General features: G+C 45.9%; 1 protein-coding gene across 1 annotated transcript; it reads right to left on the bottom strand.

The window, feature by feature from the left end:
* Positions 1-11,519: 11,519 nt before the first annotated feature.
* Positions 11,520-16,888, bottom strand: LOC109571843 (cationic amino acid transporter 3-like). The gene is made up of 11 exons (XM_070770256.1): positions 16,510-16,888; positions 15,775-15,933; positions 14,359-14,545; positions 13,838-13,950; positions 13,445-13,667; positions 13,135-13,274; positions 12,932-13,034; positions 12,544-12,743; positions 12,185-12,351; positions 11,806-11,914; positions 11,520-11,641 (listed from the first exon to the last, which is right to left on the bottom strand). Exons 1-11 carry the CDS (start codon positions 16,886-16,888, stop codon positions 11,520-11,522), a joined length of 1,902 nt encoding a protein of 633 aa, XP_070626357.1.
* Positions 16,889-21,979: the final 5,091 nt, after the last annotated feature.

The following is a 21,979-nucleotide window of genomic DNA, read 5'->3' as shown; positions in this document are numbered from 1 at the left end:
GCATTAATTTGGCCAATGGACGTAATCTTCCTTTTGAAATGCTCACAGGCACAGGGCAATATAGCAGTCCAGCAGCCCAGTTGACTTATGACGGTACACTGGTGGGAGCTTATGAACAGATTGCCAAATGCTGCCGAAGGGCGTGGCGGACAGGATTAGACCCCGGCGAGCCTACCGGCTCATTTGTTAAAATATTACAGAGACCCGGGGAAGACGTCACTGAATTTGTAGACCGGCTCTCATCTGCTCTCCGCCTTCAAATTCCTAGTCCTACAGCAGAGGACGAGTTGTTAAAACAATTAGCCCATGAAAATGCCAGTGAAGATTGCAAGGTCGCCTTTCACCCTGTTCGTCAAAATGGCAGCCTTGCTGATTTTGTCCGAGCGTGTCAAATATGGGTACACAGGCTCACAAACAAACCATGCTAGCTCACGCAATCCGTGCTGCCTTTAAAAATAATTTTAGCTCTTCCCCTGCCAAATGCTTTCAAGGTGGGAAGTCCGGACATATGAAAAACGATTGCGGTTCCAGGCCCGAAACGGGTGTACAATGCCTCCGCCTACCGGTGACAGTAGAACACCAAGACTGTCCTCGGGTGCTAGAAAGGCAATCACGGGGCCAATCAATGCGGATCAAAAGTCCATAGAAACGGTTCCCCTTTACAGCCGGGAACCGGCCAGATGGGCCACCCCAGGCCCCACAAACAATGGGGACGTACGCGGTGAGGACCTCCAGCGCACCCTTCCGCCCGTCTCCAGCCTCTCAGCCACTGCCAGCGGAAGTGCTGGGTTGGACCTCCCAATCCGAGTAACTTCAGATTATTGAATCAGACCGCCCCTATAGCAATCCCTACTGGGATCAGAGGTCCCCTTCCACCGGGGACTGCAGGACTCATTCTGGGCAGAAGCGGCCTTACTCTTAAGGGCCTCCAAATCCTTCCTGGCCGTATTGACCCAGGCTATTGAGGAGAAATTAAAGTAAGGTCTCTCTCATTCCTTCCATGTCATTCCTCAAGGTCAGGGAATTGCTCACTCCCTTCTCTTGCCTTGCCATGCCCCTAACAATTCTAATCCTGTCACCAGAGGAGAACAAGGATTGGGAATCACAGATGATCAAGTAGTGTGCTTTACTCAACAAATACTCTCAGATGGGCCCCACCTGTAAGGTTAAAATTCAAGGAAAAACCTTCTCTCAGATACTGGAGGCTGATATTTGCATCATTACTTCTCATTAATGGCCAGATGATTGGTCCTTGACTGAACCCCAGGGAAAAATCTCAGGCTTGGGAGAACCCCAACAACTTGCTCAAAGTGCAGCAGTTCTTTCTTGCCTAGGGCTGGATAAACAACTCGCTCATTTCCAACCTTTTATTGCAGACATTCCCTGTAATTTATGGGGCAGAGATCTGCTTACCCGATGGCACCTAGTTCTCTCCAACAAGGGAAAGACAAATCATATGGCAGTGAGAATGGGGCATCAAGCAGGAAAAGGGCTAGGAAAGAATTTACAGGGACACCCTTCTCTTTTACCTATTCAGCCCAAATTGGACAGAAAAGGGCTAGGCTATAAAAATTTTTAATGAGGGCCATTGAAGTTTGTCTGCCACCACACACCATACCTCTAATGTGGCTTACATCTAAATCTGTTTGGGTGGATCAATGGCCTCTAACAAAGGAGAAACTTATGCTTTTACAAGCCTTAGTAGAAGAACAGTTTCAAGCAGGACATATAGAGGAGAGTACTAGTCTTTGGAATACTCCAGTATTCACAATCCCTAAAAAATCAGGCAAATGGAGATTGCTTCATGATCTTTGAGCTATTCATGCAGAAATGAAACCCCTGGGGGCCTTGCAGCCTGGACTCCCATCCCCTTCGGCCATACCTCAGGATCAGTTCAGTTCAGTTTAGTTGCTCAGTCGTATCCAACTCTTTTCGACCCCATGGACTGCAGCATGCCAGGCTTCCCTGACCATCACTAACTCCTGGAGTCTACTCAAACTCACGTCCATTGAGTTGGTGATGCCATCTAACCATCTCATCCTCTGTCGTCCCCTTCTCCTCCCACCTTCAATCTTTCCCAGCATCAGGGTCTTTTCAAATGAGTCAGCTCTTTGCATCAGTTGGCCAAAGTATTGGAGTTTCAGCTTCAACATCAGTCCTTCCAATGAACTTTCAGGACTGATATCCTTTAGGATGGACTGGTTGGAGCTCCTCACAGTCCACTGGACTCTCAAGAGTCCTCTCCAACACCACAGTTCAAAAGCATCAATTCTTCAGTGCTCAGCTTTCTTTATAGTCCAACTCACATCCATACATGACCACTGGAAAAACCATAGCCTTGACTAGATGGACCTTTGTTGACAAAGTAATGTCTCTGCTTTTTAATATGCTGTCTAGGTTGGTCATAACTTTCCTTCCAAGGAGTAAGCGTCTTTTAGTTTCATGGCTGCAGTCACTACCTGCAGTGATTTTGGAGCCCCCAAAAATATAGTCTGCCACTGTTTCCCCACCTATTTGCCATGAAGTGGTGGGACTAGATGCCATGATCTTATTTTTCTGAATGTTGAGCTTTAAGCCAATTTTTTCACTCTCCTCTTTTACTTTCATTACTCTTTAGTTCTTTTTCACTTTCTGCCACAAGGGTGGTGTCATCTGTATATCTGAGATTCCCACTGTAATTCTGGATCTTAAAGATTGTTTTTATACAATCTCCTTAGCTCCACAAGACAGAGAGAAATTTGCATTTTCAGTACCCAGTATTAACCAACAAGCTCCCATGAAATGGTACCAGTGGAAAATGTTGCCTCGGGGTGATGAATAGTTCTATGCTCTGCCAACTGTATGTGGCTAGCACTCTGGAGTGAGCTTTAGCCCTCTATCCTCAAGCCAACATCATTCACTATGTGGATGACATACTCTTAGCTGCCCCAGAGGAGTCTCTCCTAAACCCACTTTTTCACCAAGTTCAACATGACCTTATATGATGGGGACTACATGTAGCCCCTGAAAAAATTCAAAAAACAGCTCCCTTTTGCTATTTAGGTTATCGGGTTTCAGATTGCCACCATTACACCCCAGAAAGTACAAAACATTAAATGATTTTCAAAAGCTTTTAGGAGATATTAATTGGTTGTGCCCTGCCTTGGACATTCCTACCAGCCTCACTTGAACACCTCTTTGAGACTCTTAAAGGGGACTCAGCCCTTTCTTCCCTTCAAACTGTGACTCCACAAACTAAAAAGGAACTTGATATAGTAAATATTGCCATTCAAAATGCTCAACTTAATCATATTCACTATGATTATCCCATTCTCTTCATTGCTATAGCTTCTCCAGAAGCCCCTATAGGAGTTCTATTCCAAGAACAGCCCACATTTGACATCATAGAATGGTTGTTCCCACATGCTCAGGAGGGCAAAACCCTGTTGACATACATTACCCTCGGGTCTAATTTAATTATGCAAGGAAGGAAATGTACTCACCAGTTGACTGGCTTTAATCCTCAAACTCTCCATGTTCCATTTGACAAAATTCAACAACAGCAACTTGGGTAAACTTGCTTATCATGGCAGATTGCCCTTGCTGATTCTGTGGGCATTTTAGACAATCACCCTCCTGCACATAAATTATTACAATTTATTTCCCTAACTTCCTTTGTGTGGCCCAGAGTCACCAAGGCCACACCTATCCCAGGTGCTCCTACTTACTCTACAGATGGCTCTAGCAATGGCTGCTGCTAAGTCACTTCAGTCATGTCCGACTCTGCGACCCCATAGATGGTAGCCCACCAGTCTTCCCCGTCCCTGGGATTCTCCAGGCAAAAATGGCAAAGGAGACATTACTGGTCCTGACGAACGAGAAACTCTAGTTACTTCCCATACCTCGGCTTAGCGGGTGGAGCTAGTAGCAGTAATTACAATACTTGTATTTAAGAGGAGAAGGCAATGGCACCCCACTCCAGTACTCTTGCCTGGAAAATCCCATGGACGGAGGAGCCTGGTGGGCTGCAGCCCATGGGGTCTCGAAGAGTCAGACACGACTGAGTGACTTCACTTTCACTTTTCACTTTCATGCATCGGAGAAGGAAATGGCAACCCACTCCAGTGTTCTTGCCTGGAGAATCCCAGGGACGGGGGAGCCTGGTGGGCTGCCGTCTATGGGGTTGCACAGAGTCGGACACAACTGAAGTGACTTAGCAGCAGCAGCAGTATCTAAAGATAAGACCCCTATTAATATTGTTAGTGACTCTGCCTATGTTGTTGGAATGACCAAGTCTATTGAGACTACAAAAATTAAACAAGTTAATTCTGAGGAATTATTCCTTTTTCTCCAACCTCAAAAAGCCATTAGTTCCCATTTCTTTCCTTTCCTTCCTTTCTTTATTACACGTAGTCAAGCTCACTCTCCCCTCCCTTGGCAATTCTCAGGCTGATCTTTTAACAATGCCCATTTTTAAGCAGGTTTACCAGTCTCATCAACTTCTTCAGCAATCTGCCCGGTCCCTTAGACATCAGTTTAACATTACTAAACCCCAAGCAACACAAATTATTCAAGCCTATCCTTCCTGTCAGCAAGTCAGTGCTTATCAACCTCCACCGCCTGGAGTTCACCCCGGAGGGCTTACTCCAGATAAAATCTGGCAGATGGATGTGACCCATTTTCCTGAGTTTGGATGCCTTAGCTACCTCCATATTTCTAGCGATACTTATTCTCACATGCTTTGGGCTTCTGCTCATCCTGGTGAAACCACCATTCATGCCCAATGCCATTTATTAGCCGCTTTTGCTCATATGGGCATTCCAAAGAAACTTAAAACCAACAACAGGCTTGCTTATATAAATAAAGCTCTTAAAACCTTTTGCTCTCTCTAGTCTATTAGTCGGAGAAGGCAAAGGCACCCCACTCCAGTACTCTTGCCTGGAAAATCCCATGGACGGAGGAGCCTGGTAGGCTGAAATCCATGGGGTTGCTAAGAGTCGGACAGGACTGAGCGACTTCACTTTCCCTTTTCACTTTCATGCATTGGAGAAGGAAATGGCAACCCACTCCAGTGTTCTTGCCTGGAGAATCCCAGGGATGGGGGAGCCTGGTGGGCTGCCGTCTATGGGGTCGCACAGAGTCGGACACGACTGAAGCGACTTAGCAGCAGTAGCAGCAGTCTATTAGTTACTCTACAGGCATCCCATATAACTTGACTGACCAGGCTACTGTTGAATGAGCACATTATTTTCTTAAAAATCAACTTTTAAAACATAAAGGGGGAATAGCAGGGAAATCTCCACCTGAACGTCTGCATCTGGCTCTCCTAACCTTAAAATTTTTCACAACAGATGATCAAAAATCCACCCTGTGTGAGAAACACCATTCACATACCCCTTCAGTGCAACACCCACAGGTCTGGTGGAAGGCGCCAGAAGGTGGTCCATGCGAAGGGCCGACCCCCTCTACCAACCTGGGGTGAGGATATGCTTGTGTCTCAACCATATCAAGGCCCTTGTTGGATACCAAGCATGTGCATGAACCCCCGATTTGCACCACAGGAGATGTGGGATCCCACAGTGAGCATGGCGATGGGTGACCCAGAAAGTCCAGAGGCTACGCACTCATCAGGCACCTCCTGTGACCTGGGGACAACTGAAGAGACTCAGTCAGAAGAGCGAATAGATGCTCCTGCACAAACACTTAAGACCCCCGAGACCGTGCTGCTGGCTATGGTGGCATTGGTCTCCCGGGCAGTAACTAGGACAGATGCTGATTTGTTTTGGACTTGTGTTCCAAACCCTCCATCAGCTAGACCCTTAACCTGGATTTACCCTTCCCCCCCCATTTGGGCCAATGATTCCCACTGGTTCCCTGATCCTAATGGGGCACCTCCAGATTTAGTACAAGAAGGAGCCTTGTATAATTATTCTGGATTGACCTCCTCCTTGCCACTTTGTGTAGGCAGTGGCTCCAATTGCCTTAATGTCCATACTCAAACTTGGATAAATATTGTGCCCACACGTGATAATCAAACAGCTCAAATATACACGATATTGGCTGGAAGTATTATAAAGGGCAGGACCACATGACCTGTAGCCTCTGTCCTGGGAATCCACCCATTAGAAGACAAAGTATGGGATGCGTCTGAACAGGGGCTGCATTGGGAGGACAGTGTGGTCCCTCGTCCTCATCAGATTCGTGCTGCCATTCTTACATTTTATGATTGAGGACCTCACAGTCGAGCCCTTGGATGCAACTGCATAGCCCTGAAACGGCAGTCTGTGCCTGTGCAAAGTAAAACATAAGCATTTATTCAAAATTCCGGTCCCATTGTTCAGCATGAAGGCTGCTCCTAAGATATAATATATTGATACTAAAAATGGAGAAGGCAATGGCACCCCATTCCAGTACTCTTGCTTGGAAAATCCCATGGACGGAAGAGCCTGGTAGGCTGCAATCCATGGGGTCGCTAAGAGTCGGACAGGACTGAGCGACTTCACTTTCCCTTTTCACTTTCATGCATTGGAGAAGGAAATGGCAGCCCACTCCAGTGTTCTTGCCTGGAGAATCCCAGGGACAGGGGAGCCTGGTGGGCTGCCGTCTATGGGGTCGCACAGAGTTGGACACGACTGAAGTGACTTAGCATTAGCCTACTAAAAAAATCGAGTCCTTTACACATGCATATTTGAAAGGTAGCTCTCCCCGTCTATCCAGTCCATATTTCTGCTAGCAATTAGTCTAAAAACAAGGATAACTACACTCTTACAGTGACTGAGAGTCAGACCTTAGGAGTCACTGTATGTGGCTTTCACACAAGTGTTCTTAGTAGGGAATCCTTACATTAAAAATGAAAATAATATATGGAATGTGACACGTACATCTTGCAGACTGTATTACTGCATAAATCATGCTGTAATACAGCGCAATTCTGTACTTGTCCTTCAATGCATGCCCGCTGCCTGGCTTCTGGTTAACTTAACCGAACCTTGGGAGGCAATACCCGGCGTGCATTTAATTATCCAGACACTTGATTCCCTGGTGCATTGCATTTAAATGCTTTTTGGGGATGTTGATCGCAGGAATTATATCCTTGTCGTTCTAGTGACTGCTACTGCTGTTGCAACCACTGCCCTGGTATCGACCGTGCAGACACAGCACCTTGTCAATGACTAGGTACAAAATGCTTCCCACGTGTGGAATACTCAGTTAAGAATTGACACCTGATTTGAATCTGAGTTAGCTGCTACTAAGAACACACTGCTATGGGAGATGGGATGGGAGAACAGATACGGAGCCTACACTTAACCAGCAACAGTTTGTTTCCCACTGGAATGTTACTCACTACTGTGTTACTCCCCTTAAATATAATGACTACACATACCTGGGATTTGGTTAAAAAAAAAAATCACCTCCAAGGAGCTTGGAGCAATGTGTCACTAGACATCGCCCATCTCCAGGAACAGGTTACCATAACCAGTCAAGCCCACCTTCAGGCCACCCCAGCCTCAGAAGTTCTGACTAAAATTGAAGATTCTTTCCAAAAACATAACCCACTAAATGTAATCAAAGGCTTCGGAGGAGGTCTACGGGGAACCTGAGTACTAATGCTTGTGCTTTACTCCTTCTCATAGTCTGCAGATTCAGCCTCAGATCAAGGAGATAGTCCCCTGAGACTCATCGTTATTGACCACGATGGCCCTGCAGTCAAGACAAAAAGGGGGTGATGTTGCAGCCTGGCGGAGCAGAGACCAGAACCTGCCCCATGACTGGAGGGTGCAGCATATTGCACCCTGTGATTGTCCTAGTGAGTGAGCCGAAGGGACATACTCTCTGCTCCGCTTCACTGCCTGCCCCTGCCTCCGTTTCCATGGAAACAAACCAAGATGTTCCTGATCAACAGCAGGGCCTTAACTTGCCTCCCCCTTTATGGTGCACTGATCAAACTCCCCAGTATAGCTGTTTCCAAGTGCTCTCACGGGACTTCTGCCAATAAAAGTGCGGGCTGAAAGGAGTCATTTTGTCTTCCTGCCATGGAGAGCAGCAGGGCCCCTGACTCCCCGCTTGCCAAATTATACGTGTCTATCTTTTCATTACTCGGGTCTTTCTCACCCGTTGTGCTGGACACAGCAATTATCGAGCATTCCCTCTATGGATGTATACCCAAAACAAATGGAAATAGTATTTCAAAACAGTGTACAATATTTGTACACATATGTTCATAGCAGCATTGTTCCCCATAGCTGAAAGACGGAAGCAAACCAAGTGTTCATCCACGAAGGAGTGTGGTCTGTATGTACAGCGGAATATTGTGCAGCCTTAAAAGAAGTGATTGGGAATTCTGACTCAAGCTACAACACTGAGGAGTCTTGAGGACATTATGGTAAGTGACATAAGACAGTCACACACACACACACAAATATTATATGATACCACTTCTATGAAGTACCCAGAGTAGTCAAATTCGTAGAGACAGAAAGTAGAGTGGTAGTTGGTCTGGGGCTTTGGTGAAGAGGAGAATGGGAAGTAATTGCCAAATGGGGACACAGTTTCAGTTTTATAAGATGAAAAGTTTTCTAGAGGTTGGTTGCTCGACAATGTAAATACGATTTACTGAAAACTCTGAAACGGTTAAGGTAGTAAATTTTGTCATGTGTATTTTAACAACCATTTAACAAAATTGCTGCCAATGATAAATAATAGAGCGAGCTTCACAGAGTTGCTGGGTATAATGTATTGCAAGGTGGTTTAATATAAATCACCATGACGGCCTCCTCCATGGGTACCAAAATCCACAGGTTCTCAAGTCCCTGATGGTCTCTTCCATATTCAAGGAGGAGGAGCCTCCAATTATGGGGTGCTGACAGGAGACTGAAATGAAGTGGCCCGCATATCATAAATCCTCTATGTGGGCAATCTTTGATATTGTTTGAACTCCAGACAAAAAAAGAGCATCCAGATTTGATCCCATCTCCCACACCTAACCTGTTTCCCCTCAACACAAACATACACAGCTCCCAGCTCCTGCTTTCATCTGGAAAACGGGTCTCTCCACCCTCAGTCAGGGGCCGGGCTGACCCCCTGCACTCTGGGGTTGCATAGGTCTCTTTGGGAGGATGTGAACTCAGCGTCCAGTCTCCTCCAGGAGAGCATGACCCAAGACTTATTGGATCCTTGGAGCAGAGCCTGGAGCACTGGGTCAATCAGGGAGGCCGAGTTTATCCATGCAGGGTAGGAGCTGAGGCACCTCCAAGAACCAAAATGGGGAGTCCTGAGCACAGAAGACAGTCCTGAACCCCTGGGTTGTTGGGGTGGAGATGGGGCTGGATGGGTGGGGAGCATCTGCAGAGTTGCTATCAGCTTGACTCCTCTGTGGTTACACTCAGGGGAGGTTCCAAAATTTTGTGTGTGTGGTAAAATACACATAACATAAAACTGACTAGTTTAATCATTTTAAGTGTGCAGTTCAGTCACATTAAATACATTCACTTTTTGTGCAACCGAACTCCAGGACTTTTTCCATTCAGCAAAATTGAAACTCTGTACCGATTCAACAAAATTCCCTCCTTTCTCCATTCCCAGTTTCTGGCAGTCACTCTTCTACTTTCTGTCGCTATGACTCTGACAGCTCCAGGTTCTTCATTTCAGTGGAATGAGACAGTATATGTCCTTTCTGGACAGGCTTATTTTACTTAGAAGAATGTCCGCTAGGATCCACGTTGTAGCATGTGTTAGAATCCCCTTCCTTTTTAACGCTAATAACACTCTATTGTGGGCACGTACCACATGGGCTTAGCCATGCTTTGATCAATGGGCACTTGGTTTTCTTCCATGTTTTATTGTGAGAAATGCTGCTATGAACATGGATGCACAAATGCCTCTTCCAGAGTGTGGTTTCAATTTTTCTGAGTACACCCTCCAAGGTAGAATTGCTGGATCATGTGGATCTAAGATTTTTACCTGCTTGTGATGGAGAAAATGTTGACATATTGAAATACGAGGAAGTCAATTTGACTTATGCATGGTTCAGCGGGAACTTTGTGTGAATTAAAACAGCCTGTCAGACCCTCACAGCTCATCTTCTTTAACCACTGAGGTAAAGAACATCTGTTTTGAAGATAAGAATGAATAACTCCCTTCTCATGGCGTCCACGTTAACACTCCCTGGAAGATAAGGTTCCCTTCCCAGCCATCAGCATACAGTTCGTTGCCTCACTGTCTATGTACTCAGTCTGTCTCTTTGGAAATCTTGATGTAATACACCCTGTCAGGTTGATGTGTGTTCTTTGTTTGGATGAAGTATAAGATGATGCTGGAAACTGTGCTTCAGTGGAACAATTCCCCAGAGCTATCTGAGAGTCTGTCTCCCAGACTATAGTCCTCATTTTGGCTCAAATAAAACTCTTGCTTATTCCTGTTATATTGATTATTTTCACAAACACTTGAATTCATATGATCATCAAGGACTCTGGGAAAATAGGGCTATAAATCTGGGGAACCCACTTAAACCCTGATCTCACCTAGTCTCTTTTATACTACTTGACTCCCCACAGTCTTCACATGATCTGAGACACTCCAATGTGGGGGGACCCCAACCCCAGCTGGACCCCAACAAGGGGAAGGGGAGCTTACCATCTCCGATGTGAATTCAAGCAACGAAAGCATTTAACAAGCGTCATGCCTGCATCCAGCCTTGCACAAAGAGGATAAAAGGGATATGACTTGGTCCCCTTCTTCAAGGAGCTCCGTTTGCTGGGAGAGCTGAGGACATAGGCAGAGAAATGACACTTGATCTAGGAGGTCAGGAGCTCTGCTCCTCATGAAAGAAAACCTGGAACAGGAAGTGGAGGGTGAAGCAGGGATGGGGGTACTGCTGAAGGGCTGACTAGATTCTGACCTGCATCAAGTGACCCACATGCTGAAACACTGGGCATACACCTTCATAATGGAGCTTAGATGAAGTGGTGGACTGTTAGATTAACATATAAAAAATTGAAATAGTTGATGTAAAATACTTAAAAATTTTTTTTTAAAGCCAACCACACAAGATGTAATGGAGTGGCCTACGCTGTGGTGGAGACTTTAGGTCTTTTTTAATGGCTGAGTAGTTGTTTCCTATGTGCAGGTTAGTATTTTTATTTCTTCCTCTGGTTGCTGATTACATTGTGATAATTTCCTGGTGAAAATGTATCTTGCTGCACACTTATGAAGCATGCATTTTTCTGTATACATATGATATTTTAAAAAACTTACATAAAAATTGTAAGACTTTAGGAATTCCCTAGAGGTCCAGTGGTTAGGACTTGGTGATATCAGTCCTGTGGCCCTGGGGTTCATTCTCTGGTCGGGGAACTAAGCGCCCACAAGCTATGCTCTGCAGCCAAAAAATGTGCAGTATTTAAAGTCGCTTTGTCTGTTGGCAAAAAATTCATGGCTGTAAATGCATCCCACACTCATACTCCGTAGAGGCTCAGAGTGTCCTTGAACCAGCAGATCCTTCAGTGCATGGAGGGATTCCATACAGCATCTACTTCCTGCGGTTAAGATGACCCAGCACCAAGGATGTTTTTGTCAAGAGTCTGGGAGGTGGAGGCTGGTGGCTGTTGCTCATTGTTCTCCTCCAGGCTGTGTCGGATCCCATATCCAAAGTATATGACAGATCCTAGTAGGGAAATGAGATGATAGGAAGGGAATTTAGGTGCTCTCCCCCCTTATAAGTGCCCAATAGGCCTCCTGTCATAGCATCTGACAGTTTAGGGAGAGGTGGTAGGAAAAGGATTAGGTTCAGTCACTCAAGGGGTCCTATTTTCCAAGGAAGCCTCTTACCAATTGCTGCCCAGATGCCAAATAAGGCCCAGGTCCCAGAGGTCGTCTGCATCATCAGGTAAATGTTCACGAAGATGCTGACCAGTGGGAGGACAGGCAGAGCAGGGACCTGTGGGGCAGAGTCAGTTCATCCCTGAACACACCCCAGACATCTGAAAGGGAGACACTACTCCATGTGGATGGGAGATTCCATTATTACTGGGGATGTGTTCAGTGCCTCTTAGATTGGATTTGTAAAGCACTGAGTGTGGATCAGGGAAGAGTCCAATGGTTTCAGTAACTCCCCTTCTTCCCTGGTCCAGCAAAGGATGTTTAGACCTCAAAGCATGCAGACTTCATAAACTAAAGGTGGACATTTTGGGCACATAAGATCACCTACCTTAAAATAAAGATAAGTGGGGTCCTGGGGCTGCCTCCAGATGATGACCGTGACCCCAGTGATGAGCAGCAGCAGCAGCACAGCCACTGTTGTGAGCCCGGGGTCTCCAGAGAACACCTGGCTGGACCACTGGGCCAGGAGCAGGCTCAGGATGGTCAGCAGGAGAACTGCAAGGGTCAAGGAGGAGGAGAACAGGCTGGACTCAGAAGACAAAGATGTCAGGACCTGGGGTCACACCCCTCCCCCGGCTGCCCACAGCAGGAAGGGCCATGATAAGTGTCCTCATCAATGAAAAAGATACATTTCCACCCTACCCTGCCAATATGAGAATGCCATCAAAAAGAAATCCCACTGCTCACCAATCAGGGAGGCACATCCATAGACAATCTGCCCAGATTTCCGGGTGGGGATGGTGCTGGGAGGGAACCACAGACTCTTTAGAATGTTTGAGGTTCCTGCTTCAGGTCCAGAGTCCAAAGGACTTCCTTCAATTTCAGACTTCATCTCAATTTTGTCTTCTGTTTTCTCCTTCTTGCTTAAGATCTGATATGGCTGGTATCTGAATTAGAGGTATTACAGCAATAATAACAGCAGCTCCTACTCATCCAACATTGGACAATCTAATCTATCTATTCCCAGCTAAGTGGACCAGGACATTTAAAAAGCAGCAGGAAGGCAGAAGATAATTACCTCCCCATCAATCTCCAAGAGCCCAAAGCCCCCAGTCAAGGTGTAGTGGGGTCTCACCTGAGGACAAGCACAGAAAAAATCACCAGGGAATAAGCAAGCAGGGTCCCAACAGATACAAGATCCACAAGATCCATGAACTCGAAGAGTAATGCCATGACCCCTGGAGTGATGGCATAGACAAGGTGGGGAAGGGAGAGAGTGAGTAACTGCTGCAAGTTTGGGAAGTTGATTCAGAGAAGGAGTAGATTCTTTTTATTCACCTGCAATGTTTCCAGAAGCCACGATGGCCATGACGGGGGTGCCTGTGCGATCATAGATCCAGGCAAGTCCCTGGAAAAGGAGCCCATCCTTTGCCATTGCGTAGATCAACCGAGGCATGGTGAACATGGTACCCAGGAGGCTGGGAGAGGAAATGGGGACATGTGAGAGGACATGGAGAAGCAGGAGAGGCCAGGGCATCCTCTCCCTGGTCTACATGGGGTAAGATGTCTTTCTCTCTTGTCTCTCAATCCCAAGGGCTGGGATACCTGAGCATCTGACAGTAGATGGGTAGAAAACCACAACACTGACCTGGATGTAAGAGCACAGAGGGTGCCAACAGCCACCACATATCTGGCAGGGCCCCACCCTACATGGAGAAAAGCCTGCGGCAAAGGACTCTTGGGCTGAATCTGGTAGTAGGGTACCATGAGGGTGAGTGCCGCTGAGACTCCAAAATATGCCAAAAAGCAGATGAAGAGAGAAATCATGATGCTGAAGGGGATGGAATGCTGAGGATTTAGGGCTTCTTCCCCTGCAGGAAGGGCGGAAATGCTGAGTCAGGAAAACATACTGGGATGAAAGCACAAAATCAAATTCCCTCTTGAATCTTCAAGAACAGGCTAACCTACTACCAACCCCTACACCCAAGAGAAGCCCAAACTGTGCCCAACCCTCTGATGGGACACACCGTGACCACGTTACCTCTCATGGCAATGGAATCAAAACCAAGAAATGCGTAGAAACATGTTGCTGCCCCATGGAGAATTCCTTCAAAGCCAAAGGGCATGAACCCTCCAGAACCCAGAGGGTCCAAGCTATGATGAGAGAAGGAATGAGGAAGGACATGGGTGAGATGTGTTGAGCCATCTCTACTGGACTCCTCCCTTAATACCACGAATCCTGGACCCTCATCACTTGGATCCATCAGCCCAGGTCTCTTTGTTGCTGTTGTTTTGTCACTAAGTCATGTCCTACTCTTTTGCACCCTCCTGGACTGTAGCCCTCTAAGCTCCTCTGTCCATAGGATACCCCAGGCAAGAATACCAGAGTGGGTTGCCATTTCCTTCTCTAGGGGATCTTCCCAACCCAGGGATCGAACTCAGGTCTCTGGCATTGGCAGGCAGATTCTTTACCACTGAGCCGCCAGGGAAGCCCTGGTCTTTTAGTCTTCATATTTCTGGCTCTGCACCACCTCCCCCAAGCATTGCTATGGCCAAGAGCACCGTTCCAAACTATAAATGTCAGTGGATCCAGATGCGTTCAGTTTGTAGTCCTGTTCTGTGAGCTCCCAATTGTGCAGGTCTCCTTTAATGAAGCCAGAGAGGATGATAAAGCTGAGAACCAAAATGTTGATGACTGTGAACACTTTGTTAACCAGGGTCGACTCACGAGCTCCCAGGACCAGTACTCCTGTGGGAAAGATGGAATACGAGACATCCAAAACAGCTAAATCCATAGTCACCGAAAGCAGACTAGTGGTTGTCAGGGGTTATGGAGTTAGTGGTGGTGGTGGGCGAATGGACAGTGACTGCTCAGTGGGTACGGTGTTTCCTTTCCGGGTGACAAACATATTTGGAACCAGGTGAAGGTGACTGTTACCTAACATTGTGAGTGTACTAAGTCCCACTGACCTGTACATTTTAAGGTCATTAATTTCTTACTGTGACAATCATCTCACAACATATACCTCTACCAAATTGTCATGTTAAATCCAAATCTACCAAACATCAGCTTAAATTTGTACAGTGTTGCATTTATAGCTAAATAAAGCTGGGGAAAATAGTTTGTTTAATTTATGCTATGTTATTGTCTTCTCAATTAAAAATACATCTTTGTAAGGTCTCAATCAGTTCAGTTCAGTCACTCAGTCGTGTCCAACTCTTTGCGACCCCATGAACCACAGCATGCCAGGCCTCCCTGTCCATCACCAACTCCCAGAGTTTACCCAAACTCATGTCCATTGAGTCGGTGATGCTATCCAACCATCTCATCCTCTGTCGTCCCCTTCTCCTCCCACCTTCAATCTTTCCCAGCATCAGGGTCTTTTCAAATGAGTCAGCTCTTCACATCAGGTGGCCAAAGTATTGGAGTTTCAGCTTCAACATCAGTCCTCCAGTGAACACCCAGGACTTATCTCCTTTAGGATGGACTGGTTAGATCTCCTTGCAGTCCAAGGGACTCTCAAGTGTCTTCTCCAACACCACAGTTCAAAAGCATCAATTCTTCAGCACTTAGCCTTCTTTATAGTTCCACTCTCAATAAGATCTCAATAAATGATTTTCAGCTGGGGTTGACTTTGTATGCCAAGTGACATTTGACAATGTCTGGGGACATCATGATTTTCACAGTTTAGGAGGTGTGTGTCACTGGTATCTAGTGAGTAAAGTTCAGAGTTGCTACTCAACATCCAATGAATGATGAGTTTTTCTAAAAAACCCAAATTGCACACCCCCACACCTATGAATGATCAAGCCCCAACTGTCAGAGGTACCAACAATGGGAATGTCTTGCCTTCTTGTCTTTCATATCACAGACCCTATTTTCCAGTCCTCATTCTCCATCATTTTGCCACCCCAAGCCTTTCTCACCTCAGCTTCTGCTCTGCACCAGACTTTTCCCATCCCATCATCCCCTCTCACCTGTGAGCAGCAACACCAGGCTCAGGGCGACAAAGTCTGCATAGGTGGGCAGGAAGTAAGGCACATGCAGAGAGAGAGTTCCCTGTAACCCCTGAGAGATGTGGTTCCCAGTCAGGCTGTCCAAGGCGGAGCTCCAGCCCCGGGCTATACAGGCGGTGCCTGCAGTGGCAGAAGAAGGAACATTCACTGACAAACATAAGCCAATTCCTAGTATGGGCCATGGGCTATATTTTGTTTTGGAGGAACTCAAACAAAATACGTGACCTCAAAGAGTTTCTTTTCATGAGTTGGCATGGGAAGACCCAGATGATTCACAAAATAAATCAACTATTTAATATGCTAGGAGGAGATTAATGTTATGTAAGAAAACATAATAGGAAGTTGGAACCAGGAGGGCTGGAAGGTGTGGATTGAAATATTAAATCAGATGTAAAAGAAAATTCCATGAAAGAAACAGTTGAGCAGAGACTTCAGTATGGTGAGGGGATGAGCCCGTGGGTCATGCCTCCCTCTTGGCCACTGCCTAGAGTCCCCTTTCCTTGTGGGCTCTTGGTCCATCAGTTAAGGAAAGCAGGGGAGAGCTGAGAACAATGAAGTTGTGGAGTTTTCCTGCCACAATTATCCACTTCCCCCTAAAGGTGGATAATCAAATTCTCATGAAAGAGTGAAGACCTAAACCCCACCTCCTAGAACCTGATCTTAAGCCCCACACTGTCCTCCAATCCATCCACTCACCGATGACCAAGGACAGGATGAGGTTCCAGCCAGTGATGAAGGCGCAGAGTTGTCCCATGGTAATGTAGCTGTAGAGATATGCAGAACTGGAGCCTGGTACCCGGGCCCCAAACTCTGCATAGCAGAGCCCAGACAACACACAGGACAGGCCAGCCATCAGGAAGCAGATGACAGTCGCTGGTCCAGCTCTCACTTTGGCCACTGCACCAACCAGGATGTACACGCCAGCTCCCAGGGTTCTGCCCACACCCAAGGCCACCAGGTCGAGGGTGTTCAGATGAGCTTCGGGACTCTCAGACTCTGCTCCGACCTCCAGCGGCCGCCTGTGGACCAGCTTCTGACTAAATTGGCGAACATACTGATGCAGCATCCTAGACATAGCTGACAGGTTACAATCTGCTGAGAAAATAAGATGCCGGGAGCCGGTGAGGCATTCCACTCGTGACAAAGGTCATGAGGAAGGAGGCTCGGCATACGCAAAGGCGGGATCGAGCCTCAGGAGTCCGCCCGGATATTCTCGAGCATTTTCCCCCAAAAAACCAGAGTCTGCCTACTTTATTGCTTTGTGCTCTCACCTCTGACTTTACTGGGGGCTGTCCCCTACCACCATCTCGCTCTCTCTGTCAAAGAGTTAACTTACAGCTCCAATTAATAAAGTTCCTGGGCAATTAGGAGTGTTTAAATCCAAACCCCTCAGATGGCTCTCTAACTCGCCTGACAAGTTTACCCAGACTCCTGCAGCTATGCATATGATTGTTTACAGTCTCCTAGCCTCCAGAGGCACGGGAAGCTTAAGATATTCAAATAGCTTAGAGCCTCTCAGAGAGTTAAAAACTGTCAGAATAAACTAGTAAAGGATTTCATTGATGAGTCAATGCTTGTTGCCAAGTTTTCACATCCCCTGAATTGTATCCTTGAATATGTATTAATTAATAGTTGGTATATAGAAAAAATAAGTAGTGGCCTTGGTGTTAGTAACTTTAGACCCTTAAGGTAATAAATTCTTTCCTTTGTTGTAAACCCATTACACATCCGCCCTATAGGAATGCAATTTTATCTTTGGAAGATGGTGCCAAACCTTAAAATAATTACTCTTAGAGAAAATAAGTCTTTGTTGATAAGTTCTTGTCAAAAGTCATAAAATGTTAGTAGGCCTTCTGGCCAGAAAATGATGTAAATCACCTAAACCATTTGTATACGATAAATTTGCAGGAAAGAAACCCTGGTTTTTGATAAGAATCAAAGACTGCTGACTTTGCATCCCCTATTATCCTCTATGTGTAACTTAGGGTACAAAAGCCCCTGTTAAAAATAAAGCTACGGGCCTTGCTCACCAATGCTTGGTCTCCCCATGTCATTCTTTCCTTTAACTTCCGGCTGAAGTCTCCATCTGGAGCGTGGATATCCTCTGCGACCACTTATTTGCCTGGGCTTCTAAGACCCACTCGAGAAGGTGTCTAAGGTGGGGCACCTTCCGCTATTCGAGAGGGCGCCTGCGGCCTCCGTGGTCAGAGCTAACCTGGTGTCACGGGTTATATTGATTTTCCGCGTAAACCAAGCTACTCAGCCTCTTTTCTCCACTGAATTTTCCTACTGAGCTATCCTCATTCTATTACTCTTTATATCTCTAATTACCATTTGAATAGGTCGCCGACGCCGTCTCCCCTTCGAATACCCTGGATCAGCCGGGGCTGGTCCTCGGCAATAAGACACAAAGCCATCAAGAAGATCCATCCGCCACTGGCCCTGGGAGTCCAATTCCACAGAGCAATGGAGTGATTAGGAGCAGTTGGTCAAAAGACACATTGAGTAAGTCTTCCGTGTCTGAGCTTTGGATTGTTAAACTCAGGGAAGACTTTTAATATGTTTCAAAGTTACTGGAAGTGTAAGAGGATTTAGGAGAAGAAAACATGTTGCATCAAAATGTGCCACAGTACTGAACTGGATGCTTAAAATATTTTAAGATGGCAAATTTTATGCTCTGTGGTATTTACTTCTGTTTTCCTAAATTGCTGCCATGGTAAATAATAAAGCCAACCTCACAGAGTTGCTTCACAGAGGGTTGTAGCAAACCTCATGGTAACTTAGTATAAATCACCATACAGTCATCTCTACAGTCACCAAAACCTGAGGATTGTCAAGTCATTTATGTCGTCCCTGTATCCACAGAGGAGGAACCCACAGATATGGAGGGTCAACAGTATACAGGAGACTAACATCAGTATTCACATCACAAACCATGTATAAGGGGAATCTTCACTATTGTTTGAGCACCAGTCAAAAAACAGTCACAGCCTGCAGATTTGATCTAACCTCCCAAATCCTACCTCTTCTCACACAAACACAGACAGGTCCCAGCTCTTGTTTTCATCGAGAAAATGGGGCTCTCCACCCTCAGGCTGGAACCGGGCTGACCCCTGCACTCTGGGGTTGCAGAGGTCTCTTTGGGAGAATGTGAACTCAGCGCCCAGTCTCCTACAGAAGAGGGTGATCTGAGACTTACTGGATCCTTGAAGCAGAGCCTGGAGCACTGGGTCAGTCAGCGATCCTGAGGTTAAGCCATGCAGGGCTGGAGCTGAGACATCTCCAAGAACCGAAGCAGGGAGTCCTGAGCACAGAAGACAGTCCTTACCCCTGGGTTGTTGGGGTGGAGATGGGGCTGGGTGGGCGGGGAGCATCTGCTGTGTGGCTATCAGCCCCGACTCTTCTGTGGTTATCCTCAGGGGGTGGTTCCAAGATGATGATGATGATGATGATGATGATGATGTGTGTGTGTGTGTGTGTTAAAAGACACATAATATAAAATTGACTAGTTTAATCATTTTAAGTGTGTGGATCAATCACGTAGGGCTTCCCTGATGGCTCAGCTGGTAAAGAATATGCCTTCAATGCAGGAGACCTGGGTTCAATCCCTGGGTTGGGAAGATTCCCTGGAGAAGGGAATAGCTACCCACTCCAGTATTCTGGCCTGGAGAATTCCATGGACTATACAGTCCATGGGATAGCAGAGAGTCAGACATGACTGAGAGACTTTCACTTTTCAGTCAAGTTAAATACATTCACTTTTTGTGCAAACCAGGACTTTTTCTTCTGGCAAAACTGAAATTCTACCCATTCAACAACAACCCCCCTTTCTCCTTTCCCAGTTTCTGGTAATTACCATTCTACTTTCTGTCTTTATGATTCTGACCACTCCAGGGACTTCATTTCAGTAGAATCAATCAATATTTGTCCTTTCCTGGAAGGTTTATTTTACTTGGTAGAATGTTTACTAGGTTCATGCATGTTGTAGCATGTATTAGAATCCTCTTCTTTTTTTAATGCTGAAGAATACTCTATTGTGGGCACATACCACATTGGCTTTTCCATTTTTTTTTTGATCAATGAGCGCTTGGGTTGCTTTCATGCTTTATTTATTGTGAAAAATGCTGCTATGAACAGGAGTGTAAAAATATCTCTTCCAGAGTGTGTCTTCAATTCTCTTGGATATAGCCTCAGGAGTAGAATTGCTGGATCATATAGTTCTAGGATTTTTATCTGCTTGTGATAGAGAAAATGTTCACATATTGAGGTATGGGGAATTCAATTTGTCTTATACATGGTTCAGTCTGAACTGTGTGTGAACTAAGACAGCCTGTCAGTCCCTCACAGCACATCTTCTTTAACCACTGAAGTAGAGAGCATCTGTTTTGAAGACAAGGATAATAATTCCCTTTATGGCATTCATGTTAACGCCTCCTGAAAGCTAAGATTCCCTGCCCAGACACCAGGGTCCTATAGTCTCCCTATGTACTAAGTCTGTCTCTTGAAACCTTGAAGGAATGTGCCCTGTTATGTTGATGTATGTTCTTTGTTTGGATGAGGATAAGAATGTGCTGAAATCCATGCTTTAATGGAGCAGTTAGTCAGAGCTATTTCTGAGTCTGTCCCCCAGACTCTAATACTTATTTTGGTTCAAGTAAAACATTCCTATTCTCATTAGAAATTGTTTATTTTCATGCATACTTGAATTCTTTTGATCATCATAGACATTAGGAATAAAGGACTATAAATCTGGGGATATGCCACTCAAACCATGCTCCCTCCCAGTCCTCTTACACCACTCAGCTTCCCATTATCTGCACATGACCTGAGAACACTCCAGTGTGTGTGTGGGGTCTTCCCTGGTGGCTCAGTGGTAAAGAATCTGCCTGCAATGCAGGAGAAGCAAGAGACTCGGGTTTGTTTCCTGGGTTGGCAAGATCGCCTGGAGGAGGGTGTCTTGCTGATCCTATTCATGACATCAGTTGTCTCACTGTTCACACTGTTCACTAAACCCAGGGTAGGCAAGGCATGAGCTAAGAAGCTGGAAGGAGATGCGAGGAGTCATAGAAACTGCAGACACATTTATTCTTTCCTGGCTGGCATGGCAGCCATGACACAGCCTCTCTCCTGGCTGATGCAGCAGCTGTAACCATAATGTAGGTAAAATGGAGCCATAACATAACCTCATATAACATGACCATGATGTTGCTGCAATGTGGTCCTCATGAAGAAGCAACCAGGGCTTTCATGGTGAAGCTCTTACAGGTGCCTATGACCAGCTGAGTATGTCATGATGCATATAAGTACTTTAAGTGATCTCAGCTGTTCAGTTCAGTCACTCAGTTGTGTCCAACTCTTTGCGACCCCATGAACCGCAGCACACCAGGCCTCCCTGTCCATCACCAACTCCCAGAGTTTACTCAAGCTCATGTCCATTGAGTCAGTGATGCTGTCCAACCATCTCATCCTCTGTTGTAACCGTCTACTCCTGCCTTCAATTTTTCCCAGCATCAGAGTCTTTTCCAATGAGTCAGTTCTTCGCATGAGGTGGCCAAAGTATTGGAGCTTCAGCTTCAGCAGCAGTTCTTCTAATGAATATTCAGGACTGATATCCTTTAGGATGAGCTGGTTGGATCTCCTTGCAGTCCAAGGGACTCTCAAGAGTCTTCTCTAACACCACAGTTCAAAAGCACCAATTCTTCGCTGCTGAGCTTTCTTTGTGGCCCAGCTCTCACATCTATACATGACTACTGGAAAAACCGTAGCTTTGACTAGACAGACCTTTGTTGGCAAAGTAATGTCTTTGCTTTTTAATATGCTGTCTAGGTTGGTCATAGCTTCTCTTCCAAGGAGCAAGCGTCTTTTAATTTCATGGCTGCAGTCACCATCTGCCAAGATTTTGAAGCCCAAGAAAATAAAGTCTGTCACTGTTTCCATTGTTTCCCCATTTATTTGCCATGAAGTGATGGGACAGAATGCCACGATCTTAGTTTTTTGAATGTTGAATTTGAAGCCAACTTTTTCACTCTGCTTTTCCACTTTTATCAAGAGGCTCTTTAGTTCCTCTTCACTTTCTGCCATAAGAGTGGTGTCATCTGCATATTTGAGGTTATTGATATTTTTTCCTGGCAATCTTGAGTCCAGCTTGTGCTTCATCCAGCCTGGC

Source organism: Bos indicus, chromosome 18 (genome assembly GCF_029378745.1).
Source record: "Bos indicus isolate NIAB-ARS_2022 breed Sahiwal x Tharparkar chromosome 18, NIAB-ARS_B.indTharparkar_mat_pri_1.0, whole genome shotgun sequence".
Classification (NCBI taxonomy): domain Eukaryota; kingdom Metazoa; phylum Chordata; class Mammalia; order Artiodactyla; family Bovidae; genus Bos; species Bos indicus.
The sequence above is the reverse complement of the archived record's forward strand: the minus strand, read 5'-3'. Positions and strand labels throughout refer to the sequence as shown.

Excerpts from the sequence above, each read along its gene's own strand:
- LOC109571843 (XM_070770256.1), bottom strand. The coding sequence starts at position 16,888 with ATGTCTAGGATGCTGCATCAGTATGTTCGCCAATTTAGTCAGAAGCTG. Across the intron at positions 12,744-12,931 it reads TTTTCTGTGCTTGTCCTCAG|ATACCAGCCATATCAGATCT; the intron begins GTGAGACCCCAC and ends CCTCTAATTCAG. Across the intron at positions 12,352-12,543 it reads TGGATGTGCCTCCCTGATTG|TTCTCCTGCTGACCATCCTG; the intron begins GTGAGCAGTGGG and ends TGACCCTTGCAG.